Source organism: Pyrgilauda ruficollis, unplaced genomic scaffold (genome assembly GCF_017590135.1).
Source record: "Pyrgilauda ruficollis isolate IOZ18807 unplaced genomic scaffold, ASM1759013v1 scaffold18, whole genome shotgun sequence".
NCBI lineage: Eukaryota > Metazoa > Chordata > Aves > Passeriformes > Passeridae > Pyrgilauda > Pyrgilauda ruficollis.
Genome location: NW_024516984.1, coordinates 484,931 through 509,835, shown reverse-complemented (window position 1 = coordinate 509,835; position 24,905 = coordinate 484,931). Strand labels below are relative to the sequence as shown.

Below are 24,905 nucleotides of genomic sequence, written 5' to 3'. Positions count from 1 at the left end.
CCTGTGCCCTGCTGCAGCAGAGGCGTGCGCTGTCAAGGGGCCATTGCAGCAGCAAGTGTGCTCAGCCCCACACCCCAGGGCAGATGCCAGAGAAGGAACACCCCAAGGGGCTTTCCTTCAGACTCTCCTACCACACGTGAACAACATTTAGTAAATAGTTGCAGGAGGGCTGATCCCCAATGCACAGAGACTGAAAGTCTTCAAGACTGAAAATGTGTTTAAGACCCTGAGGAGGGGGAGCTTTTTTGCTGGTCTGAGGAGCTTGGCTTTCCACCAGTCTGCAGGCAGGTGGGAGAGGGTGCAGCGAATTACCCCATGAGACACAAGAAACAAAGGTCAAACCAGCAGGTCCTGAATGTGGGTAAATGAGTAAAGCAGTTTTTTGACTCCTCTCCAGAAAAGAAATTGTTCAAAATAGGAGATGCACTAGAATAAACTTAGCAAACACAAAGAGAGGTCAGGGAGACAGAGCAAAGGGGAACTTCTGCACATTTTCCCCATGTTCAGATAAAGCCATGTTGGTATACACAAGTACAACGACTGCTGATCTTTGGCTCCTTTATTTATAAAACAATATACTAATCTTAATCCCTGGACACACTGACGTAACTGAATGTCATACTTTCCAAATATAATGGATTACATTCCCATCATAAAATAAATACATTCCAGCAGTGAGCCCCCTAGCAAATAACAGAGCTCCAACAGCTGGGGAAGCTGGGGCAAAAGGTACAACAATTGGGTTGTGTTGCTGAAGCCCAAAAGCAAAGTTTTTGCTGGCAGCATTCTAGGAAAACCTATTATAAATGCAATGCTACCAAAAGAGTGCTCTTTTCTTTCTAGTTCTGTGTTACATGCAAAAGCCATTAAAAAAAAAATCTGGGTAAACAAATATGCTCTTTTCCATAAGACCTTTTCTTGAATGTTTTCAAAAGTATATTGTCTTTTCAGTTTAACACAATATTTGTCAGCTTTTATTTATAGCTTAAAAGAAAAGCCTTCCTCAAACTGTCACCAAAAATGCCCTTCTATAGGCATGCTGTCAGGAGAAAGGCTTTTTTCTCTGAGTATAACCCTGCGTTCAAATACATTTTACTGTAACAAGGATAGACATGGCTCCAGAAATCATTGCATCTGGAATCAGCTGGACACATATCACTCTGGCCTAAGAACCATTTTTAACCTGTGTTAAGTGAAAGTAAGGGTTAAATACAATAGAGAACCAAGCAGCAATGGTTTGCTCTCATGCACTGTCTCATTTTTTATTTATTTCATAAAATAAGCAGGGACTAAAATCTTATAGGAACATTTTTATTCTTATCTTATGTGTAGGGGGCAAGAGGAGTATTTGCAGCAGTATGATGAAACAGCATATTACCTACATGACTCGGCATAAGGGTTTTTTTAACTTGGAAACTGTAATGAAAGGCCATGGTGCTTCACAAACTGGTTTTACTCCATGGGATATCAAAAAAGAAAAATTGTAATTGATAGAAGAACACATTGATAGCACAAATTCAGTATCATGTAAGCCGGCACGACCCAGGGCAGATTACAGATTGCAATAAGTTTGGGATCTCCTTTTCTGAGAGTCAGAGAAATTCCTACAACTTCATGGGGTATCTTCAAATGTAGCACAGGACTATTCCCCAGTCTGCTGTTCAGTGACTTACTGAATTGAAAAGAGACAAGTGTGTGCAGGTCAACAAAATGTACTCCTCTGTAAAATCCATATTTACTTCAGCTGTCAGATGAAGGAGACTGATCCCATGTATAGATCTCTGAAGGAGCTCAGCATTTGGTGTTGTCATGAGTTAACACTTTAGTCAAAGCTGATAAGCTTATAAACAACTGCTGGTGAAGGTTACATACCTTTTATATTTTGTGACTAAATAGTATTATGTACAAAAGTGAGGCCAAACCTCTGGGAGTCAACTTTTACATGTTTTCATCATGTTTGTGGTAGTATCTCTCTGGGCTTTGGAAGCTTCAGAGTTCTCTCATTCACCCAAAGGGTGGTTCTGTCTCTTGATGAAACAGTCATTAAGTCAGTCTGTTGAGTTCAGCATTATCTTTTGCATCTTTGGGATGGCTCTTTTCATTTTTCTCTTTGTATCTCATGTGGCAAAACACACCCGCTAAAATGGCACCTGAAAAACAGAGAGTGTTTGTCTATAAAGGGAAGAGTAAACTTTCTGAAAAGATGTTCCAGCAAGGGCCATGACACTGCCCTGTAATATCCACAGTGCTTTACCTCTTGAACAGAAGCAGCTTTGAGGAAGGACTGTGCAGCATGGAACCAAGAGCATTGACCCAAGGCAGTGCTGGGCAGGATCAGATGCCTTGGGGCTCAGAGGCCTTCCCCCAAAGGAAAACTTTTCCTCTAGGGTCTGACCAGATGGCAAAGTGTCTATTTTAGCCCCACCTCCCGCTGAGCAGAGATTTGTCATGATCATGTTTGTCTTGAAATGCAGTCCCTCATATATATATATATATACATATATATATATATATATATAATCACTTGATCTTTTACAATTATTATGAGCTCATTATACTGTATATAAATTTATTTCCTCTTTATCAGTGTTAGAATGAATATGAAATATGTAAACCTGCAAAGCTGAAATAGGAGAATAAAATGATGACTATAAACTACTACTTCCCACTTATGGTACAGATACCATAAGTGGGAAGCTTCACTATTTTCATTACAATCTGGATGCCCAAGACAAAACTCAAATCCCCTCCCTGATAGGCAAAGGGCAGTAAGTAGCAATGAAATGACACTATGCTACAAGATCAGCAGTTTGTTCTGTCCTAGCTGGTTGTTGTGCCATTGGATGTTTTTCTTACAACCAAAATCCTAGAAGTTTGCAGCCATCATGATACACAATGATGAGATCTTCCCTCTTTCACTCATTCTGCAACATGCTTGACAAATCTTCACCCAAGATGTGAATTTGTGTCAGAAATGCAGCAGCACCATCACATCTCAGAGGTCTGGCTTCAAATCAGCCAGGAAGAAGTGACTTACCAATGACGATTAGCACCGCGAGTAGAATCCCAATTGCCTGCCCAACGGTTGGCCAGGAGTGCTGACGGTCTATTTCGATAAAACATGAATTTTCACTGGAACACTTGCACATGCTTACTGCAAAAGGAAATGCCATGAGGTTAATGAGAAGTTTAGTAGTCACATTTGGTTATTTGTAAATGTAACTGCTGTCTTGAAGGTAATGGTTCCGTGCATAGAATACCTTTAAGATTCACTTTGTTTTCCAAAGGCGGTTTTCCATTGTCATTAAGTATTATTGGAACATCATACACCTTCTCTTCAAAGTTTGCATGTTTCAGGGACAGGTAAGCATGAGTAGCTGTAAGTAGGAAATGGGACATTCATGTCAGCACAAGAAAGATAGTTCAACATTCATACCAGCTGCAAGTGTTTGGGGTTTTTTTTAAGACTGCTTTGCACATGATAGCAATTCCTGTTTTCCTCAATGTCTTCCAGGATCTCATTGGTTTGCAGACATTAAGTAAAAAGGGAATATCTAGAAGCCTAGTCTGGCCTTCAGCATAATGTGACTATAAAATTTCCCTCCTAATTTCTGCACCAGGCCAAATCTGATCTTGGTAGTGCTACACTGATAGCATCCCATCTAGACCAGAAATAGTCCCCAAAACTCACAGAGACCACAACCAGCTTAAATTGTTCCCAAGGAAATGTAGGACTGGCCATCCTTCTAGTGAACTTACACTGTCACATCTAAGACTCTGAAAACTGGAAAAGGTAATAACAGCCATTGGGATGAGATCAAAGTCTGTTGATGTAAGTATCCTATCTCCAGAATAAATGGAGATTACTATGAAAAAGCAAGCAGGTATTTCATTTCCTCCTCCCTCTCACCCTTTCAACATTTTCAGCTCAGGGACTTCTTGAGCAAGATGTAATTTCTTGCTTTGAACTTGTAGAAAATTTCTGCATAGACAACACCCTGAGACAGCAAGTTTCCAAGTCAGCTACCTCCTCATTCTATCTGCCCTGTAAATAACTCCATAAGCTTCACTTGGGATCCCAAGTTTGTGCACTGGAAGAGAGAGCAAAGGATGAATCCTTGGCCACCCTGACCTTAGCATTCATAATTTTTTATCTCTCTATTGCATTCTTTCCCTACTGTCTTCCAAGATTAAAAGCAGTAGCTTACTTTGCTGCTCGTATACACTTCCTTATATCAGGTCATTCTATAACTGATTATCTTTGTCACCCTATCTAAGCCTGTTTCCAGTTATACTGCATTTTTATGACAGAGATAGAGAGACTGGAGTTCAAAGCTTGAAGGAATTATGGATTTATACAGAGGCATAACGATGTCCTCAGGTTTCTTTTCTGGTTGTTTCCTGGTAATCCTCAATATTTGACCTGTTTTTCTGAATACTGCTTATCTCACTTTTCCACGGAACTGCTTACAGTTCTCCTTCCTGATTCATAACAGCCAGCTCAGCACCCATGATTTCAAAAGTCAATTTGGGAGTCCAGGGCTCACTAGCACCTGTGAATTTTATTGTTCAACAAACTCAGTCTTGGAAGTATGTTCTGAAATACTTCACGCTTGGTTCCTACTCAAATAACTTTGCATAATGAGTAAACTTTGCCTCCTCATTGCACATCCATATGTATTGAGTTATGCAGATCCCAGCAAAAAAACCTTTGGAAAACCACACATGAACTCCCTTCACTGCGAGAGCTGACTGTTTACTCCAAGTCCTGAATTTTAAATTATCATTTATTCTTTCATAACTTTAAATTTGTGGCAACCAAGCTTTCTCTAGTGGGACAATTCATCAAATATGTTTTATTAATTCAGACAGGCTCTATCAGCCAAGCATTTATTCATGTCCTTACTGTCCCCTTCAAAAAGCTCCATTCACTTTGTGAGGCAGGACTTCCTTTTGCACATGAAATGTCAGAAATGTACAGTTTGCAAACTGCTCTATTTCTTTTTCAGCAGTGATTTGTGTTCGTTAAACATACATCTATTTCATATTTACATGCTTCTTCTCTCAAAAATAGTCATGAAATTACAGCTTGCAACATACTGGGGTTTACCTCTTGCCAAAAATAATTAATGACTTTAGTGTTCTCAACAACCCAATTTTTTTTCTACACAGAACACTGGTTATGCAATAATGAGCGTGAAAAGGAATTCTATAATTCTTCATATTCACCAGAGTACCAAGTGAGTCCCATATCATTGTAAGAATGGCTGAATTAGCTTACCATTGAATTTTGAGATTTCCCAATTATTTCTTGCATTCAGCTCATCCGCAAGGGAAAAAGTAAATTTTGAATAAAAAAACTGTTCATCAGCATCAGTAGCTTGAATGAGAGTTCTCTCTCCTCCACTGACCGGGTAGCAGAAGAAAGCAGGATAATCCGTAGCTATTTGTGGGTAGTTGTCATTCACATCACGTAAGTGTAGAACCAAGAACACTTTGGATTTCTGAGCTGCATTATCTGTTGAGTTTAACAGAATGCAAAGTTACATGCACATCTTGGATTTACACTCTGGGCTGTTGCATTTGCAGCTGTCACAGAGGTACACCATCAGATAGGCAGTGAAAGGTGGTGTTCTGTCTAAAGGTGGCAGAAACAAGGTCTCAGGAGATCATTTGGGGGATTTGTGGTAGCTGCCACTACTTTTTAACGAGCATTGTTTATTTACCACCAGCTCTTGCTAGCTACAGAACACTAGCAAGGGAAAGGAGGCAGATCATATCTAGTAACCTGTCATATCCATCATATTTGGCAAGCAGTCATATCCAAAGTGACCAGTGCTCTTTGGAGCACTCTTAAGCATGAAATGCCTTGAGTTTCCCATCCCTCTTCTATATACAGGAAATGCAAGCCAAAATTGAAAGATTTTAATGGCTGGAACTAGAAGTCCTAATATATTTCAGACTTCACAGAGTATTAGTTTTAATTATAATAAAATTAAATTCTGTAGAAGGTTTCAAACTACTCTCTGGGTATGTTTTCAGGAAACCTAACCACACCCAGGACAAAGACTAAAATCTTCATAGCTATAGAGAAAAAAGTGACAGAAAATATTGATACTGAAAACAGTGAAAAAATTTTAATCTTCTCTATATGTCATGTGGTTCAAGCAAATATAAGACCATAATCCAACTTCATGAAAGCTATTTTAATCCTCATTATCAACAGCATCAAGATTTCTTCAAGAAATTTAAATTCTTAAGAAATATATACTTCTAAGGATACACCACAGGATAAATATCCAAGATTAAATGTTCCAGTACTTTTCATGGGTTTAGTCAGGGTTTATTTAGTATGATAATTCCTCATAAAAGAGTAAGAGTTACATAAAAGTAACAGGGGATTCCTTTGTGTGTATATTTAGTTGTTCCATCACTTACTTAGCTCTGATACAACAACCTCTATTGAGTATACTTCTTCTGTTTCTCGATCCAAAGGGGAAGCAGTATATACCTGCCCAGTGGCTGAATCAATTCTCAGCCATTTTCTCACATCACCTTCCAAGGAGTATCTTTGGAAAGAAATAGGAGGGGAAAAAAAGTCATATATACAGTTCCAAATTGGGAAAAAAATCCAACAAAGCAAATACTTCTTTGTTGACTTTACATAAGAAGCTTGATTACAGTTGTACTCAAAGAGAGGGTTCTTGGAAGAGTTGCAGTACTACAATACTACAGCCAACCAGGAGACACAGACAGAGAAGGAGAGGCCAAAATCATCCAGAATAAGAGTGAGAGCCTACAGAAATGCCATCTCTGCTGTAGCCTGTGTGCTTGCAATTCCACTTTCCTTCTAAATGGGGAACCTGGCATGGCAGTGAACTTTTAGTTCTGAAGTGTGATTTGTCCAAACCCCATGTCCATCTCACCCCATCACATCTCCCACATCTTGGTTTTGATGGGGGCACAAGCCAAGGGCTGGGGGACAGAGGGGCCAGTGCAGGAACCCTACTGTGGATCGAGAAGGGACCAGGCCCCCGAGGTGAACTATGGTGATTATCTTCTGCCAGTCTGGAGCACCCTGTAACTACCATTGGGGCAGCCTAGGAACAGAGTGTGCTTTAAGCATCACCACATAATTGTGTTTATATCATTGTTTAAAAAATCAAGGTCCCTGGGTATTTACTTATACAAATTTAACTATGAACATATGACCCAGTTAAAGCACAGGCACTTGTTTGAGTAGAAGTGACCAGACCTTCTCATTCAATGTTTTTGTTCTTTTAGTACCCTTTACACTAGAAACAGCATGCTTGTACATCTTCTACTTTTTATACTTTTTATTTTATGCCCTTTAACCTATTTTTAGCAGAAATGTGGTTTATGTATATCTAAATTCCTGTCATATGTCTCTGTCATCATCCTCCAGAGCTTCTGGACCATGTGGCTCACTTTCAAACTAGCTTGACAGAAGGCCAAACATGATAAGTTCCCAAAAGTTAGGGACAAGTAGAAAGCCAGATGAGAAGTCTCTGAGAATAAGAAACCACAGGAGGCCTAAGAGTCACATTGTGCAACTCCATTAACCAGTTGGTGTTTTGCTGAATTTTAGTTAAATTTCAAGGACTGTTTATTTTGAGTTGATCTGTTCAGCATTCCAGCTGGGAATTGTAAGGCAAAAGTCACAAATAACTCCTCTATCTGACTCTACTGTGTAAGGTACATTTACACCATGCAACACAGCACAGGAGTTGTCTTGAACAGAGCTTTGCATCCACAATAGAAAGAGATGTGTCATCTCTGACAGCTAGGAAAGAAAATTATTTATTTTTCAGTTGTAGACTTGAGGATGTGTGTTTTGGTGGAGAAAAAGTTGAGGTTGTGAATTTTGGTTGTTTCCTGTGTGACATGAAAAGCAGCTAATCTCCTGCTGGTTCAGGGGTACACGGTATATGCTTCATTTTTTTGATAAAGGCATTATGGAATGGAACCTTGTTATTCTCAGTCCAGCTCTACTCTACCCTTTTCCCGGAGATATAAATTAGCCTGCTTCCTTTGTGGTTTCCTGTTTCAAGGCTGATGTTTGTCACAGCACAGAGAGAAATCTGGTCAGAAAAGTTCTACCCAGCAGTCTGCTGCAGGTGGGTCACTGGCCCCCACCACACGCCCACCTTCTACTGGGAGATAAGACTTCTGTCAAAACAGTATTTTTCCACGTGCCAAGTATTGGGCGTATTTTCCTTGCATGTCCTTTAGAACAACATTTGAAACCCTAAATTCAATTAATTAATCTCAGTCACTCTTTTTTACCGTACAGAATCCCCTTCAGGATCATAGGCTTCCACCGTCATCACCAAGGTATTGACAGGAATGTCTTCAGACACTTCTGTTTCATAAACTGCCTTCCGGAAAACAGGTGGCTCATCCACATTTGTCACCCAAACTTTTAACTTGGTAAGAGAGCTTGAGTTGTACTGCACACCTTCCACCAGCGGTTCGGGGTTTGTGGCATTGATCACCAGGTCGTACACAGGCATTGTTTCAAAATCAAGAGCCTTGATGAATTAGAAAAAAAAAAGGTTCTTGAAGCAATGGCACTGCTGCTGTGGGGAGCTCCAGTGAGAAACTAAAGAGTCCCTCTCTTCTCAAGGAGGAGATTGCATCCCAAATAAAGGCAAAATAAAAGCTGTCAGGAGAAAATTACACTGGGAATGTTCCATTTAAATGAAACCATATGCCTGTTTAGAGGCCTCCTCAGCAACTGCATTTTCTAATAATGTTGCCACCTGCCCGACTAAGTTTAATGACAATATCCTGTTTACAGAAATAGTATTTATAGCTCTGTATGAGAAGGCCTCAAATGACCCCAGGGTGCCAAAAGTCATACAAGGGTTGTTACACTACAGAGTTTCTCACAACTGCCTCCTTGGGAAAAAATGAGGCTGAGGCTGAGGCTGGTGCTGAAGACAGGTCACCAAACGCTGCGTCTGCCTGCACTTGGCCTGGTGGCAGCACACGAGCTGGAGGCACACAGTAGGGCACCCCTTGGAAAATGAGTGATAGTTTTCTGGACTCATAGTCCAAACACCTTTGAGAAGGCTAATTTCAAAGGGAGAGCAATTTTGCTATTGAAATTCATGGATGCAGCAAAAAGTGTTCTTTATATTCCTGTCCCCAGCATTCAGCATGTGGGCTGTATCACCTACTGCAGCACACGCTGTCCTTGGTCACAGTCAATGTTCTCCTCATCAGGAACAAACTGCGACTCCATGCTGACATTGGGACATGCTGGCTACACTTGCACCTTGATTTGCAAAGGCCACTAATGGCCAGAGCAACTGCAGGGAGGAGAATCTGCCCCGTCACAGCCCACCACTACCACCACAGCCCATGGAAGCATTAGCTGGCTTTCTTTTGTCCAGAAATGCTGCTGCAAAATCACTCAAACAATGTCATTTTTTTGTTATTATGGTGCATAAAGACCTACTTAATTGGCCAGAACCTGCACTTCTGGAGGAGCAGCCAGCAGCAGAGCCAGTGGAGGGAGCTGCTGCTGGTGGTGAGGGCACAGCAAAGGCAGGAGCATAGGTGTGTGTGAGCACTGCACAGGCACAGAGCCTGAGTCCAAAACTGGAGCCTCCTGCAGTCTGTGCCATGCTTAGGGTGCCCCCACCCCACTACCAGTCAACACCCTCCCCATAAATCTTTACCAGGGCAGTAACTGTGTATGACAAATAAGTAACACTAAAGAAGAAGAATAAAATCCATCTATTCACCTTGTTAATCCTGATGAGCCCTTGATTTGTTGCAAAGTTTGTTTCTATGATGAGCGTGTTGTTTGGATCACCTTCCTTCACTTGGTAAATGATGATGGAGCTCCCTGTGGTAGGCTCATCTCCATCAGTTGCTTCAATTTCTAATATCACACTTCCTATTGGGATATCTTCTGCCACAGTCACACTGCCATACTGAAGAGAGAGAGGTGTCATTGAAACATGACATACCATTTGTGGATAAGAACTTCAGCACAACAACAAGCTTATGACCCACAGGTATGGATATATTTTAACCCACAGCAGCCACACAAAGGAGGGAAGCTTTTTAGCCACATGTTTATCGGAGGTGATGGGATCTATGTCAGTGCCGCTTGTACAGCACCAGTCCCAAATCTTCAGCTCCTCTGTGAAAACCAGCCCATGAACATGCAGTAGGGATAGCACAGCTTCTCTGTACCCTGTGAGTGCCATGGCCACTCATTGTTAAATATTTGATTGCTTCATGCACCATAGGTTGTTGCCATACTGGCAGCTCTGACTCTCAGCTCTTCTGACTCTTTAATGCGTGCCCTTGCCCAGAAGCCTCACCTTGAGATCAGGTCCTGGACCGAGACCTCGAGGTGAGATGGTGTAAAACCTGCTCTGCAGGCACCTTGTCTGCATGAGACTGTGCTGTCATTGCCATCAACAGAGAGCTGGGCAATGCAGCCTGCAAGGCCCAAGAACCAGCACAGCTTCCCTGAAAGCACAACTATGCCTGACAGGCCACACAGCTCTCCTGAGCCCACCACCTACACGGCCTGCAGGAGTGGAGGGAGCTGGGACACCTCTGTGTAAGTACTTCAGCCACTCTAGTGTCTGCCAGGAGGCTTGTGCCATCAGGCAGAAGTCATGAAATGTCTGCACGTCTCTGCCAGATGCCAGCATCTCCACGAGAGGAAAGGCAAGAGCCTGACACCCATCCTGGAATCAGGTTTGGGCATGGATCACTGGACCACTGTTTCTGACCAAACCACATAGGGCTTTTGATTCCCATTCACCTTCTGGCTGTTTTGGGTACACTAGTGCTGTGTTTGGAAAGGGACTTGGGAGATGCCAGCTTTTTTTCTATTTAGCTGTCTGATTAATTTTAGAGCCTTTTCTTCCCCCTTTCCCTTCAGAACTTGCATTTCTGGAATAAACTGCTTTAATAGAAAAATTTCTTTCTGAACACAGTTTTCCAATGAGCAAATTACCTTAAATTTCATAATTAGCTGTTAGTCTGTCCCATTGTTCACTGTCTAGATAGAGCTTATATGCAGACTTGCAGCAATATTTTACCTTTATTTTTACTAGCAGTTACTCTGTTACTTGTTCTGTAAATGGCTACTTTCCTGCTGACATCCTATAGACATTGAAGGTACGCTCAAACACTTGTCAAAAGTTATTGGAACATTCAAAATGGTGTTGAAAATACTCACATCTGAATTTTTAAAGATGGGAATTTGATCATTGATGTCGATGACATGTACTTCCACATTACAGATTGTTTCAAATTCTGCATGGAAACAGACAAACAATGTCACACCAGCCTTTCTGCCAAAAATAACTCTCCTCCAGAAGGGTTCACTGTGAGCAAAAGTGAGCATTGCCAGATTGCCCAATCTGAGCACTAAGTTGAGAGAAGCATTTATCTCAGATATCTCTTCGTCAATGACAACCTCACTCTCTATCTTACCATTGGTCTTCCCAATTTCTCCAGCACTGTCCCATCCTGTTTAATTTCCTTCACTTTTTAAAACCACATCTGTTTACCAGGATGGTGATATGAATTGTGTTAGCTGTCTCAGTATCACTTTTCCATGTCAAAAAGTAAGCCCTGGGTTGTTAATGCTCCCTTGTCCTCTTGGTCATCAGGCATCGCCCCCAGTTTTGTTACAGGCAGACTTCAGATTCACGTAAATCTAACCACTACCTGAGCAGTGGCACCCATAGCAATGGCAGGTTGTGACTTTAGAATCATAATATATCCATATATAAATGGTTCTTAGTGTTTTACAAACATGCCTCATGAGCTGAAAGTTAAGGAAAATTCTAAACAACATTATTTGGATGGAATTCAAATAAGCATCCAAGACAAATCACCAGCTTCCTCCCTCTGGAAGGTTTTCCATCATCTGCCAAAATGATGCAATTTCATTTACAGACATCTTTCCATGCCAGTTCCTTCATGCACACGTTTTGTCTGACTGTAGGGATTCCAGTGCAAAGCTTTAAGCTTTGGTATGAAGTTTGATTTCCTTTCCATTCAGTGAATCACAAAGGACTCATGACAATTTATATAAGAGACAAGATAATTTTTGAAGTTTAATTTCAGCTTTATATTCTCTCAGTGTTTTAAAATATTATCTCGACTGTCTGAGCAGCTGTGTTTAATTTCTAGATTTTTTTTTTTTTTCAGTTAAGTCTCTTTGAAAGATCTGGGGGAAAACCACATTCATGATCTCTTCCTTTTTTCCCCCTGTGGAAGGAAATCTCTTTCTGAAGTACTTGTTAACAAGCGTCCCAATTTAGCCACACTGTCCTAGAGCTGGTTCCCTTCCATGTTTGCATTATGAATCATGATTAATCTCCCTGCATCTCAAGAACAGGACAAGTACCATGCCAGACAGCATGACAGCTCTCAGTGCTACTGCCTATTCAGCAAATCCTCCTTGTCTCCCCACATCCCTTAGACACTGAACACAAGTCATGCCAGTGTGGACAGAGTTATTCCAATGTGTAACAGCAGGCGTTACTTACTTGAATCTGTCACCAGGACCTTCAAGAAATACTTGGGTGAATCACGTTTGCTTAAGGAACGGCCAGTTAATTGCAAAGTCCCGGTGTCTTGCTGAATATAGAAGAGATTATTTGAGGGAAATTCAGGTTCCTGACTTTGGATTTGGAAATGCAGACGAGAGTTAAGGCTGTCCTTCTCATCCATGTCCGTAGCAAGCACGGTGCCAATATTACTCCCTGTAGCAGAGCAGAGATGGGAGTCAGACAGAGTGCAGTGGTCCCGTTTCTCCACAGTAGTACACAGTGACAACAGTGATACCAGTGCAAAGGGTAGAGGGTCAATAAAAATAAAGCTCTATGGAAAACGCTTCAATGGACATGCAATCTTTTCACTTCTGGGAGTTTTTGCTTTAGCATCCCAACATACTGGTTTGGGCAGTCCAAAAGACAGCAGACTCTTCAGTCTTGAAACCAAATTGCTGATGTCAAGACATTGGAAGATTTTGGTAATGGTCCATTGAAGTCAGAGGCATTATGCTGGAGTTGCAGCTGGATGAGGGAAAATGGGCTCATACCACTTTAAGAACAGTATTTCTTGTATTGGTAATAAAAGAGGTGTTTTTCTTTATGCAGTCTAAACAGTTATCCAAATCTGTGGTTGTGGGAAAATGCAGTTTTATATTTTAAATAAAAAAGCATTCTAAAAGTAGGTGTTTTGGGTCTGTCTTTCTCAAGTTCTTGAAATCCTTTCCACAGGAATTATTGAAGGGAAAACAGGAGGGCTATTTGCACAGGAAAATATTTCCCTGGGACAACCATGTTTTAATCCTTGGGATCAGAATCTCTAGCTTCATTCACACACAGCTGGAAACAACAGGAATACAATGAGGTGCATAAATTAACAGAAGTTCTTTTCTTACCTCCCTTTTCATTTTCTTGAACTTCAATTATGGTGAGGAACTGCTGGCACACAGGGGGATTATCATTGATATCTTCCACAATAATGTGAATTTGCAAAGGCTTGTCCACCAGTTCTCCCGTGTTATCTTTTGACACCACAAAGAATGTATACTGCAACAAGAATATAACAATTAGATGGTTTGATTGTGACAATATTTGGCATTTTAGTATGTAACTATGGGAATATGACATATCCTCTCATGAGTTTGCTCAGTATTTTCCCTCTGTTTAAATAAGAACTCTTCCATCACCCCTTAGTTTCTGAGGCCTGAGTTCTCAAAGGATTTTAAAATCTGTGGTCCCCAAGGATTGAAATAGATCTGAAACCTCCAGATCTCCTTCACTCCACCCAGCCCACCTCCTACCTCTCACTCAGCCCCATCATAGCTGGCCCATGCTGTACATTGTACATATGCTGTGGGCAGTGATTGCTACTGCCAGACCCACTCTAGGGTAAGAACCTGAAGCTGTTTACAGTATAATAGGTGGATGAACTTCCACATATATCACATCATTTCCAAACTGAAGTGACAAGAAACAAAACTTTTATCTATTCTCCACTTTTCTGTCCCCCTTCCTTTCTGTTGAGCTTTCTCATATTTACTCCCACACCAATAATCAGCTTCCTGCTGTGCTCTCTGCCATCAGTGAAGTTTTATGTGTTTACTTACAGTATCCTTTTCTTCTCTGTCCAGTGGTTGGGTCACATAAATATCCCCATTCTCACTGATGGAAAATGGGAGCCTTGGCAGCTTTTCTTTTTCAAAAATGCCATAAATTACACCTGGTTCATTTGACTGCACCTAAAAAAAAAAAAAAAAAAAAAAAAAAAAAAAAAAAAAAAAAAAAAAAAAAAAAAAAAAAACCAAAAAATAAGTCAGGATAGGAAGTCAGAAGTGTAGAGTGAGATTTAACAGAGATTATTTCTGGACCACAAACAGAAACAATTACATTCCTGTTAGCTTCATAAACCAGAAAATTAACAGTTTGGCAGGCTCTTGGGATGAACTGCAGAAAATCAGACTGATAATCCACCTCGGCTCTCTGAATTGTGTGCTGAAGCCACTTTACCACAGTTTCTCCATCTGTGCAGATGGGATACAACACATACCTTTTCATAAAAGGATTTGGTGATATGGAGATAAATAGTGATTATGAGAAAAAATAATTATTTTCATTTGAATATCTTGATACTAATGATTTCCCCTCCTAACACTCTCTATTCCTGCCTTGTTTTGTTTTATTTAATCCAGAGAAGTGGAACAACATAACAGCACTAAATTAGAAGGAGCTGCCAACTCCCTCCAGGACAGAGAGGCCCTGCAGAAACACCTTGATAAATTATAGAGATGGGCAATGAAGTTTAACAAAGTGACAGATTCTGCACCTGGGATGGAGCAGCCCTGGTTGTATGTATAGGATGGGGAACGAGAGACTGGAGAGCAGCTCCACAGAAAGGACCTGGGGATCCTGGTCATTGAAAGTTGAATGTGAGTCAGCAGTGTGCTGGCAGCCAGGAGGGCCACCCTGTCCTGGGGGCATCAGGCACAGCATCACCAACCGGGCAAGGGAGGGGATTGTCCTGCTCTGCTCTGCACTGGGGCAGCCTCACCTCGAGTGCTGGGGGCAGTTTTGGGCACAACATTATAAAAAAGACATTAAGCTATTAGAGAGTGTCCAAAGGAGGGCCATGAGGATGGTGAAGGATTTGCAGGGGAAGCCTTAGTAGGAGCAGTTGAGGACACTTGATTTGTTCAGCCTGGAGGAGACTGAGGGGAGACCTCAACATCCTCATGAGGGGAGGCAGAGGGGTGAGACTGATCTCTTCACTTCCTTGACCAGGGGCAGGACTTGATGAAGCTCAGTTGCGGGAGGTCTGTGTTAGATATCATGAAAAGGTTTTTCACCCAGAGGGTTGCTAGGCACTGAAACAGGATCCCCAGGGAAGTGGTCACATCACCAAGCCTTCATTAGTTCAAGAAGCATTTGGACAATGCTCTCAGGCACATGGTGTGACTCTTGGGGGGTCCTGTGCAGGGCCAGGAGTTGGACTCGATGATCCTGATGGGTCTCTTCCAATAGAGCATATTCTATGATTCAGTGATTCTGTGAAAACAAATACCTGGTACCTATCTGTAAATAGGTGCATGCACACTCTTTACATTATCAAAGCTTATGAGGAAGGCTCTTTTCTGGGGTGCTGCACATTTAAAATGAAATTAAATACACAGACTGGTAAGTTAATAAAGTCGGTATTAGCATTTGTGTTCTACATAGCAGCAACTACATTTCATTTTCCCCTAGGCAGAATCAACATGACATTGGCTACTATATGAAATGTATATACAAGTGACTCCAAAATGGGTGCACCCTTACATGTTATTCTTCATTCTACCTGTTTTCATTCTGGATTCCCTTGGGCTGTCACTGAGGCCAGTGAGAATAGCACCAAGCCAGTTACTCTTGTGAACAGGATCCATGGAATCCTGCCATGTTCAAGAATGACAGCATTGGGGTGTCATTGCCAAGGCATTTTTCAAAGTCAAATATTTCTGAAAGGCTGTTGACCTGTTAGTTAATATGTACTGATGTATACACTGCTATTGGTCTGCAGTTATCAGCAAAATATTTTGTGCTTGAACTGTTAAAAGAGGAATATTGGGAATGCAGCATGTGAAGGAGGGTATTTCAATCCTTTCAAGGTACTTTTGATGTAGCAGTTGTGCTGCATGATACAAAACTGGTCACAGCAGGTGACTGTCCCTGAGTGTGAGGGACTGCCCACAGCAGGGCTGTTGTGGAGCTGGTGCCCTGCCCTGCTCTTCTGCAAGTGGAAGAAGCTAACCACAAAATAAGCTCCAAAAAACTCTTGGTTTGCTCAGAGCCTGGAAGACCCATGACTGGATTTTGGTCCCAAACTGAAGGGCAAAGTTCAATCACTCTAGTGTTTGTATTGACTGTATCTCAGTCACCTCCAAACTATTAATTTTTGTGCTAACAAAAAATCAATGAGACCTCCACAAACAATAATTTCCAAAGGATGCCATATTAAAAAAATGACTGGGAGGTGTCAAAGAAGAACCTGGTGTTGGAGGTAGTGGTGACACCTTCACAGTTAGTTGTGAGGAAACAATTGTGGCACAAGGAGAAGTTCAAGGAGTGTGGTCAAGGACCCTACCTTGCTGATGTTGACAGGGTGGACCTGGGTTGAGTTTTCTTTGATGTAGATGATGGGGGGAGCTTTCCACAGGCTCTCCTTCACAGTGATGATCACATCAACACTGCTGGTGAAAGCATTCGGTGTCGTCCCTGCCATGTCCTTCACGGAGACAACAAGTATGAAGGTGTCCTGCTTTTGAGGATCCAAGTAATAAGAGCCTAGAGACAGAGCAAAGAGTCAAGAGAAATGACACAGAGGCTGTGGGGGCTGTTCATCTGCCCGTTGCCTCTCAGATATACTATGGTTCTTTAACTGCTTCAGACTTACTCCTTAGATGGTCCTTTGGGACAAACCTGAGCAAGCCACTTCCTCTGGGTTCTCTGAATGATGCAGCATAGCAATATGTGCATGGAATCATATGAGGCCTCTGTGCTGTGATCTCATTTTGTGCAGAGGCATCACTGAACAGCCCTCGCCCCAGTTAGGCACTTGTTCAGCCCAGCAGAATAGATGGGTGTTTCTAAATCATTGCAATTTAGTTGGGATCACATGTCCAGCTGAGTTTCCTCTGCATTTTTCATGTTACTGCTTTGAAGTTTCTAGATTTCATGGCAGAGAATTAATTCCAAGATATGACACAGTGTAGTCCTGAAGGCCAGAGGATCTATCTCTCTTCTCAGTGAAGGTCTCAATCTCCATTTCTGCTAGCTTCCCTTGAATTTGATGGGACATTGCCTTGAATTTGATGGGACAAAACACAAGTTCCCCAAAACTAGGGCTTTAGTGGAGTATGTCCCATTGACTACATTTGTTCACAATGTAGCATCAGACCTATGTTGGTTTTTTGCTCCTATGCATATCCCAGAACTCATGCTTGCTCTTTGCAATCAAGTATCTTTTTACATACCTTTCCTGCTTGGTGAGATTGCTCCAGTTGCATTATCAATCTGGAAAAGCATTTCTGAGTAAGGGTTGGGAAAATGATGGAGAATGCTGTAAGACAGCTGTGCATGGAGAGTTGTAGGATCATCACGGTCAGTGGCATGGACATACATGAAGGGCTTGCCTGTTTGGATTGGAGAAGAAACAGCAGTAAGAGAAGAGACTGAACCTTAACACATAATGCACTTGAGCAGAGCTCTCAAACCAGGAAAGCAACTTATGGGGAGCTACCATTGTTCCATAATGCATCTCTCATGGGAAGCCATGTGTAGAGGTTACACTGCTGTATGCCACCCCACAGGTCAACCCTCCACCAGCTCTGCTTAGGAGGATCACAACAGATGTGGTGACCAGTTGATGAAGAAGGTGGCAGAGTTAAAACAACAGAGAGCTACCTATCACACAAGAGTGCCTGTGAATTCAGAATTCAGCTCACTGGGATCTCTCCTTAAGGCCACTTTGCAGTTCTTACACAAATCAATTAAACCCAAAGCACCTTGATAAAGTGGTGCATGACCTGTAACACAGATACAATAAAAAAAAAAAAATCATACAGTGAAAAAAAAATATGGAAATACCCAGTAATGTATGTCAGCTTCTACCTTTTGCACACCAGTGCAGCATTCAAAATCTTTTTTACTTGGATGCACTGAAGAATACAGTAATATGTTTCAGAATATTTTTCTGACCCCATGGAGGCTTATATGCATATTATTTAGCAAAATTTCTTCTTGAGTCCATAGCACAGCAATAACAGCTGTATGCGTCCTTGGTTTTATTTCCAAGATGTAAGTCTCAACTTACTGCTCTTTGATACTTGCATGACTATTGGACTGGATCACTGAAATTCATAATCTAAGACTCTCTTCTAAATGTTAAGGTTTAGCCCATGTTCTGAGAAGCATCATTCATGGTAAGCACATACCCCATATGTATGGGGTACTTTCTTTCACTGATACGTAAAGACTCAGATAGTCTTAAAATTCTCTTTCTGTATAGTCTTTCGTAGCATTTAAATTTTAAACCCCTTCTAGCATAAGGTTTTGTTGTTTGGTTTTTTTTCCAGAGCAATGGAGAGAGCAGCAATATTTTTCTGTTAAGTGACACTTGCAAAGAATAAGCAATAAAAAATATTTCTGATTGCACTCATCCCTTTACACCACATAGTGGCTACCTCTTTGCCCTTTCATTATATTATAGAAGCTTTCATCCTTATTTTGTACAGTCTTGTGGGAAGAAAAACGGATCTTTTTTCAGCTTGTATAGCAACGACTTTACCTTCCTGCTTAATTTACCTACCTTCCTATTAATGATAATACTTAATTATGGTGGCAATTACCTGGACGAGAGTTCTGCCTCACTACTCCATAGTATTTTGTCTGGTTAAATTCTGGTGGGTTGTCATTGATATCCTCCACATATATTGTAACAGTATATGGACCTTTAACTCTCTGTCCACTCTCATCCAGACTTTCCACCTGATTTGAAAAAAGAAGGAACAGCAAGTAAATATTTTCATGCAGATAGGTTAAAAGGCATAAATTAATATCAGGGTGTCAGATGCCAGGTCAGTTTTACTGTCATGCAAATCTGGTGAGAGCCACCATTGGGTAGCTCCACATACAAGGACAAATTTGCCACTGTGGCTCCCTGACAAGAATTTGACACAGTATATAATGCCAACAAGACCAAATAACCCACTCCATTTTCTGATGACATCTTTCAGAGGACAATTTCCCACTTCCAGTTTCAGCAGAAAATCCAACATGATATAGCATTTATAACTAATTGCTATTATAAATATAAATCAGAAAAATAGTCTGATATAAGGGTTAGTAAATAAAAATTAATTCTTAATTCTAATGACTTTTTTTCACACAATTTGACTTGTTTTCCAGCCTTCTTTAACTTTAAATCACCAAGTATATATCTGTCACACTTCATTTTGTTTGCACATAATAGATAAAATCATGATTATTTATGCCTAACCAAGCATGACTTTTTCATTCTGTCATCACTTCTTGTCTATAAATGATTCACATGCTTAGGGTTATTAACTGCCGGGGCTAGGAAATTGTCCTCTCTAATTCCAATCCAAGGGTCCTTTAGAGCTAAGAATGTGAAACCATGAAACCTGAAGTGCTAGACTTTAGAAAGACTGCTAAGGCTGGCTAGAAAAACCGTCATGTACTTTGTCTGTTCAGATAGTGATCCTCTCATGATCAACTCCTTCTCAGCTGCTAGTGCCTCAGAAAAAGACAGCACCATTTTTGACATGGTTTAAGAGGACAAGGCTATACTGAGACCCAGAGACTGCCCATCCACTACTCCATTCTCAACAGTGTTTGCACTAGTGAGATCCTCATGAAAAGGGTATAACAGTGGGACAAGCACAAAAAACTTTTTTTTCTCTTAGAGTCCAACATCTGCCAAACAGCTTCCTGCTGTTATTTGGCAGAGGTTAGATCTGTGCCTTTCTGCCTAAATGTCTTTCACTCGCACTTTTTCACAGAGTCACAGAATATTCCGAGTTGGAAGTGACCCACAAGGATCATCAAGTCCAGCCCTGACGTGAATGGTCCATACAAGGATCAAACCTTGGCATTATTAGCACCATGCTCTAACCAACTGAGCTAATCTCAGTTTGTCACCATGTATATTATAAGCTTTCTAAATTATTACAATAGTTCATTTTTCCACTCCAGAAATAGAATTCACCCTATCAGCCTTCAGGGATGACAAGAGAAGCTCATTCATAAGGCTGGATTTTACTTCCAGTCAAGTATTCCCCCCATATTAGGAGAGTTAAAGGGTTGTGTTGGCATCACAATTTTTGTTTTCTGAATATAGTCTTCCTCTGCTAAGGAGCATTTTCCTGTTCAGTCTTTGAGAGCTACAAAACCGTATGTCTTCCAGCAAATCTTGATATTAAAAATTAAAAACCTGCCTGTAAACATAGGCAAAATAAAGGATTCAAAATTTCAACAGATTTCTCCTACTATAAGGTATACCAAAAGAGGATGAATGTGAATACTTGTCCCTTCCTATTTTTCATTGAGTTTTTACCTGCAGCTTGTGCACTTGCTTGGTCTCCCAGTCCAGAGACCCATTGATATACAGGATGCCTGTCCTCGGCTCAATGTCAATAATTCCACCTTTTTCACCAGATGCTCTGAAACTCACAGCAGGTGGCTCAAGTTTGAACTACAATGGGAAAAAAACAAACAAACAAACACACAAACAAAACAAAAACAGAGGGGAAAATCATAATTTTTTCAGCATTTTCACCATAATAAAAATAATTTCATGCTTTTGTGACTTTTTAAAATCTATTCCCAACAGTGTGTTTGGCTGGGAGAATGATATTCCAAGAGTCTGCTCAAACAAGTCTGCTCTTTTCTGATCCTCAGCAGAGGATTTTTCACATTATTTCCTGAATGCTGCAAGAAATCCCAACTGCAGTTTGTTTCCAAAGCAAACGTCTGCTTAGGGCAGGCTTTGTCTAAGCATGGGAATGGAAAAAAATGACACACATCCTCCATTTGCCTGGGAGCTGGATCTGTCCTTCTGTGGTTGTGGCTTTGGGAGGAAAACCTCAGAGTCAAAGGAAAATGATGACACAAGTTACATGGAAAGAAATTCTCCAGGAATGTTGATTTTATTAATCCCTGTCTTAGGATATCCTCTTAAAAATGTGTTTGAGAGGGGGTTGTCTCCTGCTCTTTGCATGTAGACCCTTGAATTCCCAGAGAAAGGAATTAATAATTAATTTTGCATTCTCTTGGGGGACTGTTCTTCCCACCAGTGCAGAGACAACACTTCATATGTGATCACTGTTTGCAGGCTATGGGGCTCCTGACCAGAGTGGATAACACGAGACACTTGATTACCTGGTGAAGGATGCGTGGACCCCCTCCTTCTTGAACAGAGAAGTCCACGTCCTTCAGAGGCCCAGTCATACTCAGGCCCTCCAGACTAAGCCACATAGCCTGTGAGAGAGAGAGGGAGAGAGAGGGATGGAGGAAAGCAGCTGAGGGATGTCTGCTGCCACCACACACAAACAGCAGCTCCCCACCCCTGAACCTCCTTGAGCTGTTTTGCTATGGTGTAAAGGCAGAGACTCTTCCACGTTTGCAATGAACATCTTCAGGTTCTTCAGAGTACATAATATTTAAAAGCAGTGTGATTTATTAATTAATTAGAGAACAAAAGCTTGTGCCCTGCCCTTTTCTGACCACTACATAATTAAATGAGATTGGATCTACCTTCAAGAGCAAACAGAAGAAAAAAACAGATGAATGTAGACTAAGAGCAAAAGGGAATTCATAAAATCATTGCTAGATCTCCTCTGTGTCCCCAGCAGGACCATCCATGACCCATCCAAAAGCCACAAAGCCCCTTGAAAACAAGTGTGTCTGGAAATCAAACATCACACCTGGGGATGAGGAGGAGCTGTGGCTGCACCCTTTGTAATTTCCCCAGTAAATAAAATCTTTTTTGTATGGGAATGAGGCGACCCTCCCTGGGTTCCTACAGCACCCCCCTCAGTGCCACAGCCATCTGGGCAAGCCACTTGAGCCCTGTGCCTTCATATCAATTGTATGTGAATGCAAACCACAGAGAGAACAAACGTGTCCTTCTAATTTTTGGCTTTTACCTGATGTCAAAAAATGTCATACAAATCTGTCTCAGCCTCTGTTTTCTTCCTAATGGCTAGCAATGTCTTAACATCATGGTTTTTTTCTGCCAAATCTTTATGAATTTTCTAACCACACAGTCCCCAGTGCACAAAGACCTCCACACTCCTGCCCTAACATTTCAGGGCTGTTCTTGCTTCCCAACAACAAAAACAACAACAACAACAACAAGAAAAATTAGCCTCTCAGGGTAGGCCTTGCACACAAGACAAGTCACACTGTGGTTCAGATAATCAACCTGTTTCTTCAATGGCAAGACCAAGAGTCCCCAAATTCCCTGTCTTCACCACCACCACCACTATCTTGACAATACTGAGGACCTGCCTGTCAGAATAAGGGCTCCATTATTTGGCTGCACAGGTAAAGTTTCTTTTATTCCACAGTAAAAATTAATTTATTATGCTTTACAGATTTAGAGTACCATTGCCACCCTGTCCACACCACAGGGCTGAGTGTGTGTTCTCTGCTGCATGACTTTTCCTCTGGATTTTATCCTATTGCTGCTGGGACAGCTATTCAATTTCTCATAGAAAAGCACAGTCTGCATATTACCAAGGGAAAGCTTAATTCTGCCTATGACAAAAACATAGCTAAGTTCAGCACAATTCACCCCAAAGCACTGCTCTCTGTGTGTGTCACAAGTAGTGTTTCAACAATTCCATATTGTTCTTAATAATAGCCAGAGATGCTGTCCCGCCCGCCTACAAGGGTTTGTGACTCCTTTTGAAAACAGGAAAAGCAGAGAGCTGGGGAAGGAGAGGGAGGGATGCTAGTGAACACTAGTGTCAGCAGAAGAACATCAACAAATGCAATCTGATAGTTATGCACCCAGGAAAATGCACTTTGCAGCTACCTTTTAATATTTTTGCTAAATGCTGACTGCTGGCCTTGCCAGATATCAGGACCCTGAATCTGACCTGCTACAGCTACTCCCATGTCACACAGGCTGGCACACCTGGCTCCTGGAAGCTTTTCCCGGGGCCATTTTATGGACAGATTTTGCTTTATCATGTTGCCTGCCATGGAGGAACAAAGGCTGGTGCTATAAAAACCAGCAAGTTCAAAGTGCAGCCTGTGAAACAAGTAAGTGATAAGCCGGCGAAACAAGTAATCACTTCTGTCGATTAAAAGTACTTTATGTGGACCATAAATATTTCCAAACATATTTCTACCACATGAATCACTGTTCAGGAGCTTGAAAGGGAAAGAGGCTTTACATCTTGGTCCATATCCATCGGTATATCTTCTAAAGATGGCTATAATGCTTGCAGAGTGGCTTCATGGGGGGGAGCCAGCACTGCCACAAACAGCAGCTTGTGGAATGGGAAGGGAAAAGGAGGTGCTCACTCGTCAAGGTCTCCATATTCTGAGGCTTTTTTTTACTGAACTTGAATTTCATGCATTTTTTTCATTCTTTTCTGTTAATTTCAATTGTGAAGTAGAAGTCACCACTGCTGTAGCCTTTACAAACATCAGTAAATCTATTGCATTTAATACATAAGGTCCATAAAAGCATAATTAATACGTTTCAGTTCCAGAAAATCCTCTGAAAAGAGATTCACAGAAATCAAATAATGAGGTTACATAATTAATATGCACAGTTTAAGCTATGAGCCATTATATGTCTTAGAATACATTTAATATGTCAGCACATGTATAGATTATAATGCAGAATTCATTATACTGATTTTTCACTCTTTTTGGTGATTTGTTGCAGTATATTTAAATCTTTTCTAGCATGAAATTCATGTATTAGAAACAGTGATATCTAAAGAGGAAGTAGAAGAGGGAAAAGAAGTAAATTGGTGCCTTCTAGGCTTTTTGAAGTTTCTTTTTCCTAATGACTGAGATGTCTTCTTAACTTGCAGTGGGGGTCACGCACGTGCTGGGGACACACCCAGAGTTACAGCCCCTGCGCTGGCACCAGCCTGACCTGCGGGCTGGCACGCCCCATGGATTGGAGCTCAGAGGCTCGCAGGCAACCTTTGCCGTTTGCTCACAGATAAACAAAGGAAAACCTGGAACTCACCGAGTGAATGAGAAGCAGAAGTCCACACAGCTTAAGCATACTGGAATATGCTTTGCTTCAGCTCCTGCAAAGAGATGACAGTCACTTTAGCCCCATAGAGCTGGCCCAGTCTGTTTGCACATCAAGGCAAGAGCTGAGTTTTGCTGAAGCTGCAGGGAGAGAGCTGAGGAGTCGGTCCCAAAGGAGCAGCTGCAGATCTGCTCAAGAGAGACGAGACCACTGGTACCCCTGGGCTGCCAAGGAAGCCTGTGCCCATCAGGTTTTTCCTAATGGTGCAAGAGATGCCACATGTGAGATTGCCAAAGAGCTCTCAAAGATTGAACATGGCACAGAAAAGCTGTGCAACCACATTTACAATAATTCCGTACTGCAAAGGCATTTTCATTTCTGCTTTACTGAAAGCAATGAACCGTTCACAAGAAATGCTATAACCACAGGCAAAAAGTCTTGCAGAGACTATCCTGAGGTGTCTGTCTTCTGGTTCCAAAACTTCAACTGTTTCCTGCAGATTGCAGAGACAAAGGACGCCTAGGGCGTCACACCCTCTAAAACAACATGGCTACTGGAAACAAAATTTCCAAGTC

The 24,905-nt window shown here is 41.4% G+C and overlaps 1 protein-coding gene across 1 annotated transcript; it reads right to left on the bottom strand.

Moving 5' to 3' along the window:
- Positions 1–2,043: 2,043 nt before the first annotated feature.
- On the bottom strand, positions 2,044–24,360 carry CDH17 (cadherin 17). Its single transcript, XM_041464518.1, has 17 exons — positions 24,322–24,360; positions 21,486–21,584; positions 20,662–20,799; positions 18,935–19,073; positions 17,561–17,719; positions 16,672–16,871; positions 14,165–14,296; positions 13,454–13,604; positions 12,555–12,770; positions 11,234–11,310; positions 9,774–9,965; positions 8,308–8,552; positions 6,439–6,569; positions 5,282–5,518; positions 3,261–3,377; positions 3,038–3,154; positions 2,044–2,150 (listed from the first exon to the last, which is right to left on the bottom strand). Exons 1-17 carry the CDS (start codon positions 24,358–24,360, stop codon positions 2,044–2,046), a joined length of 2,496 nt encoding a protein of 831 aa, XP_041320452.1.
- Between the last annotated feature and the right edge of the window lie 545 nt (positions 24,361–24,905).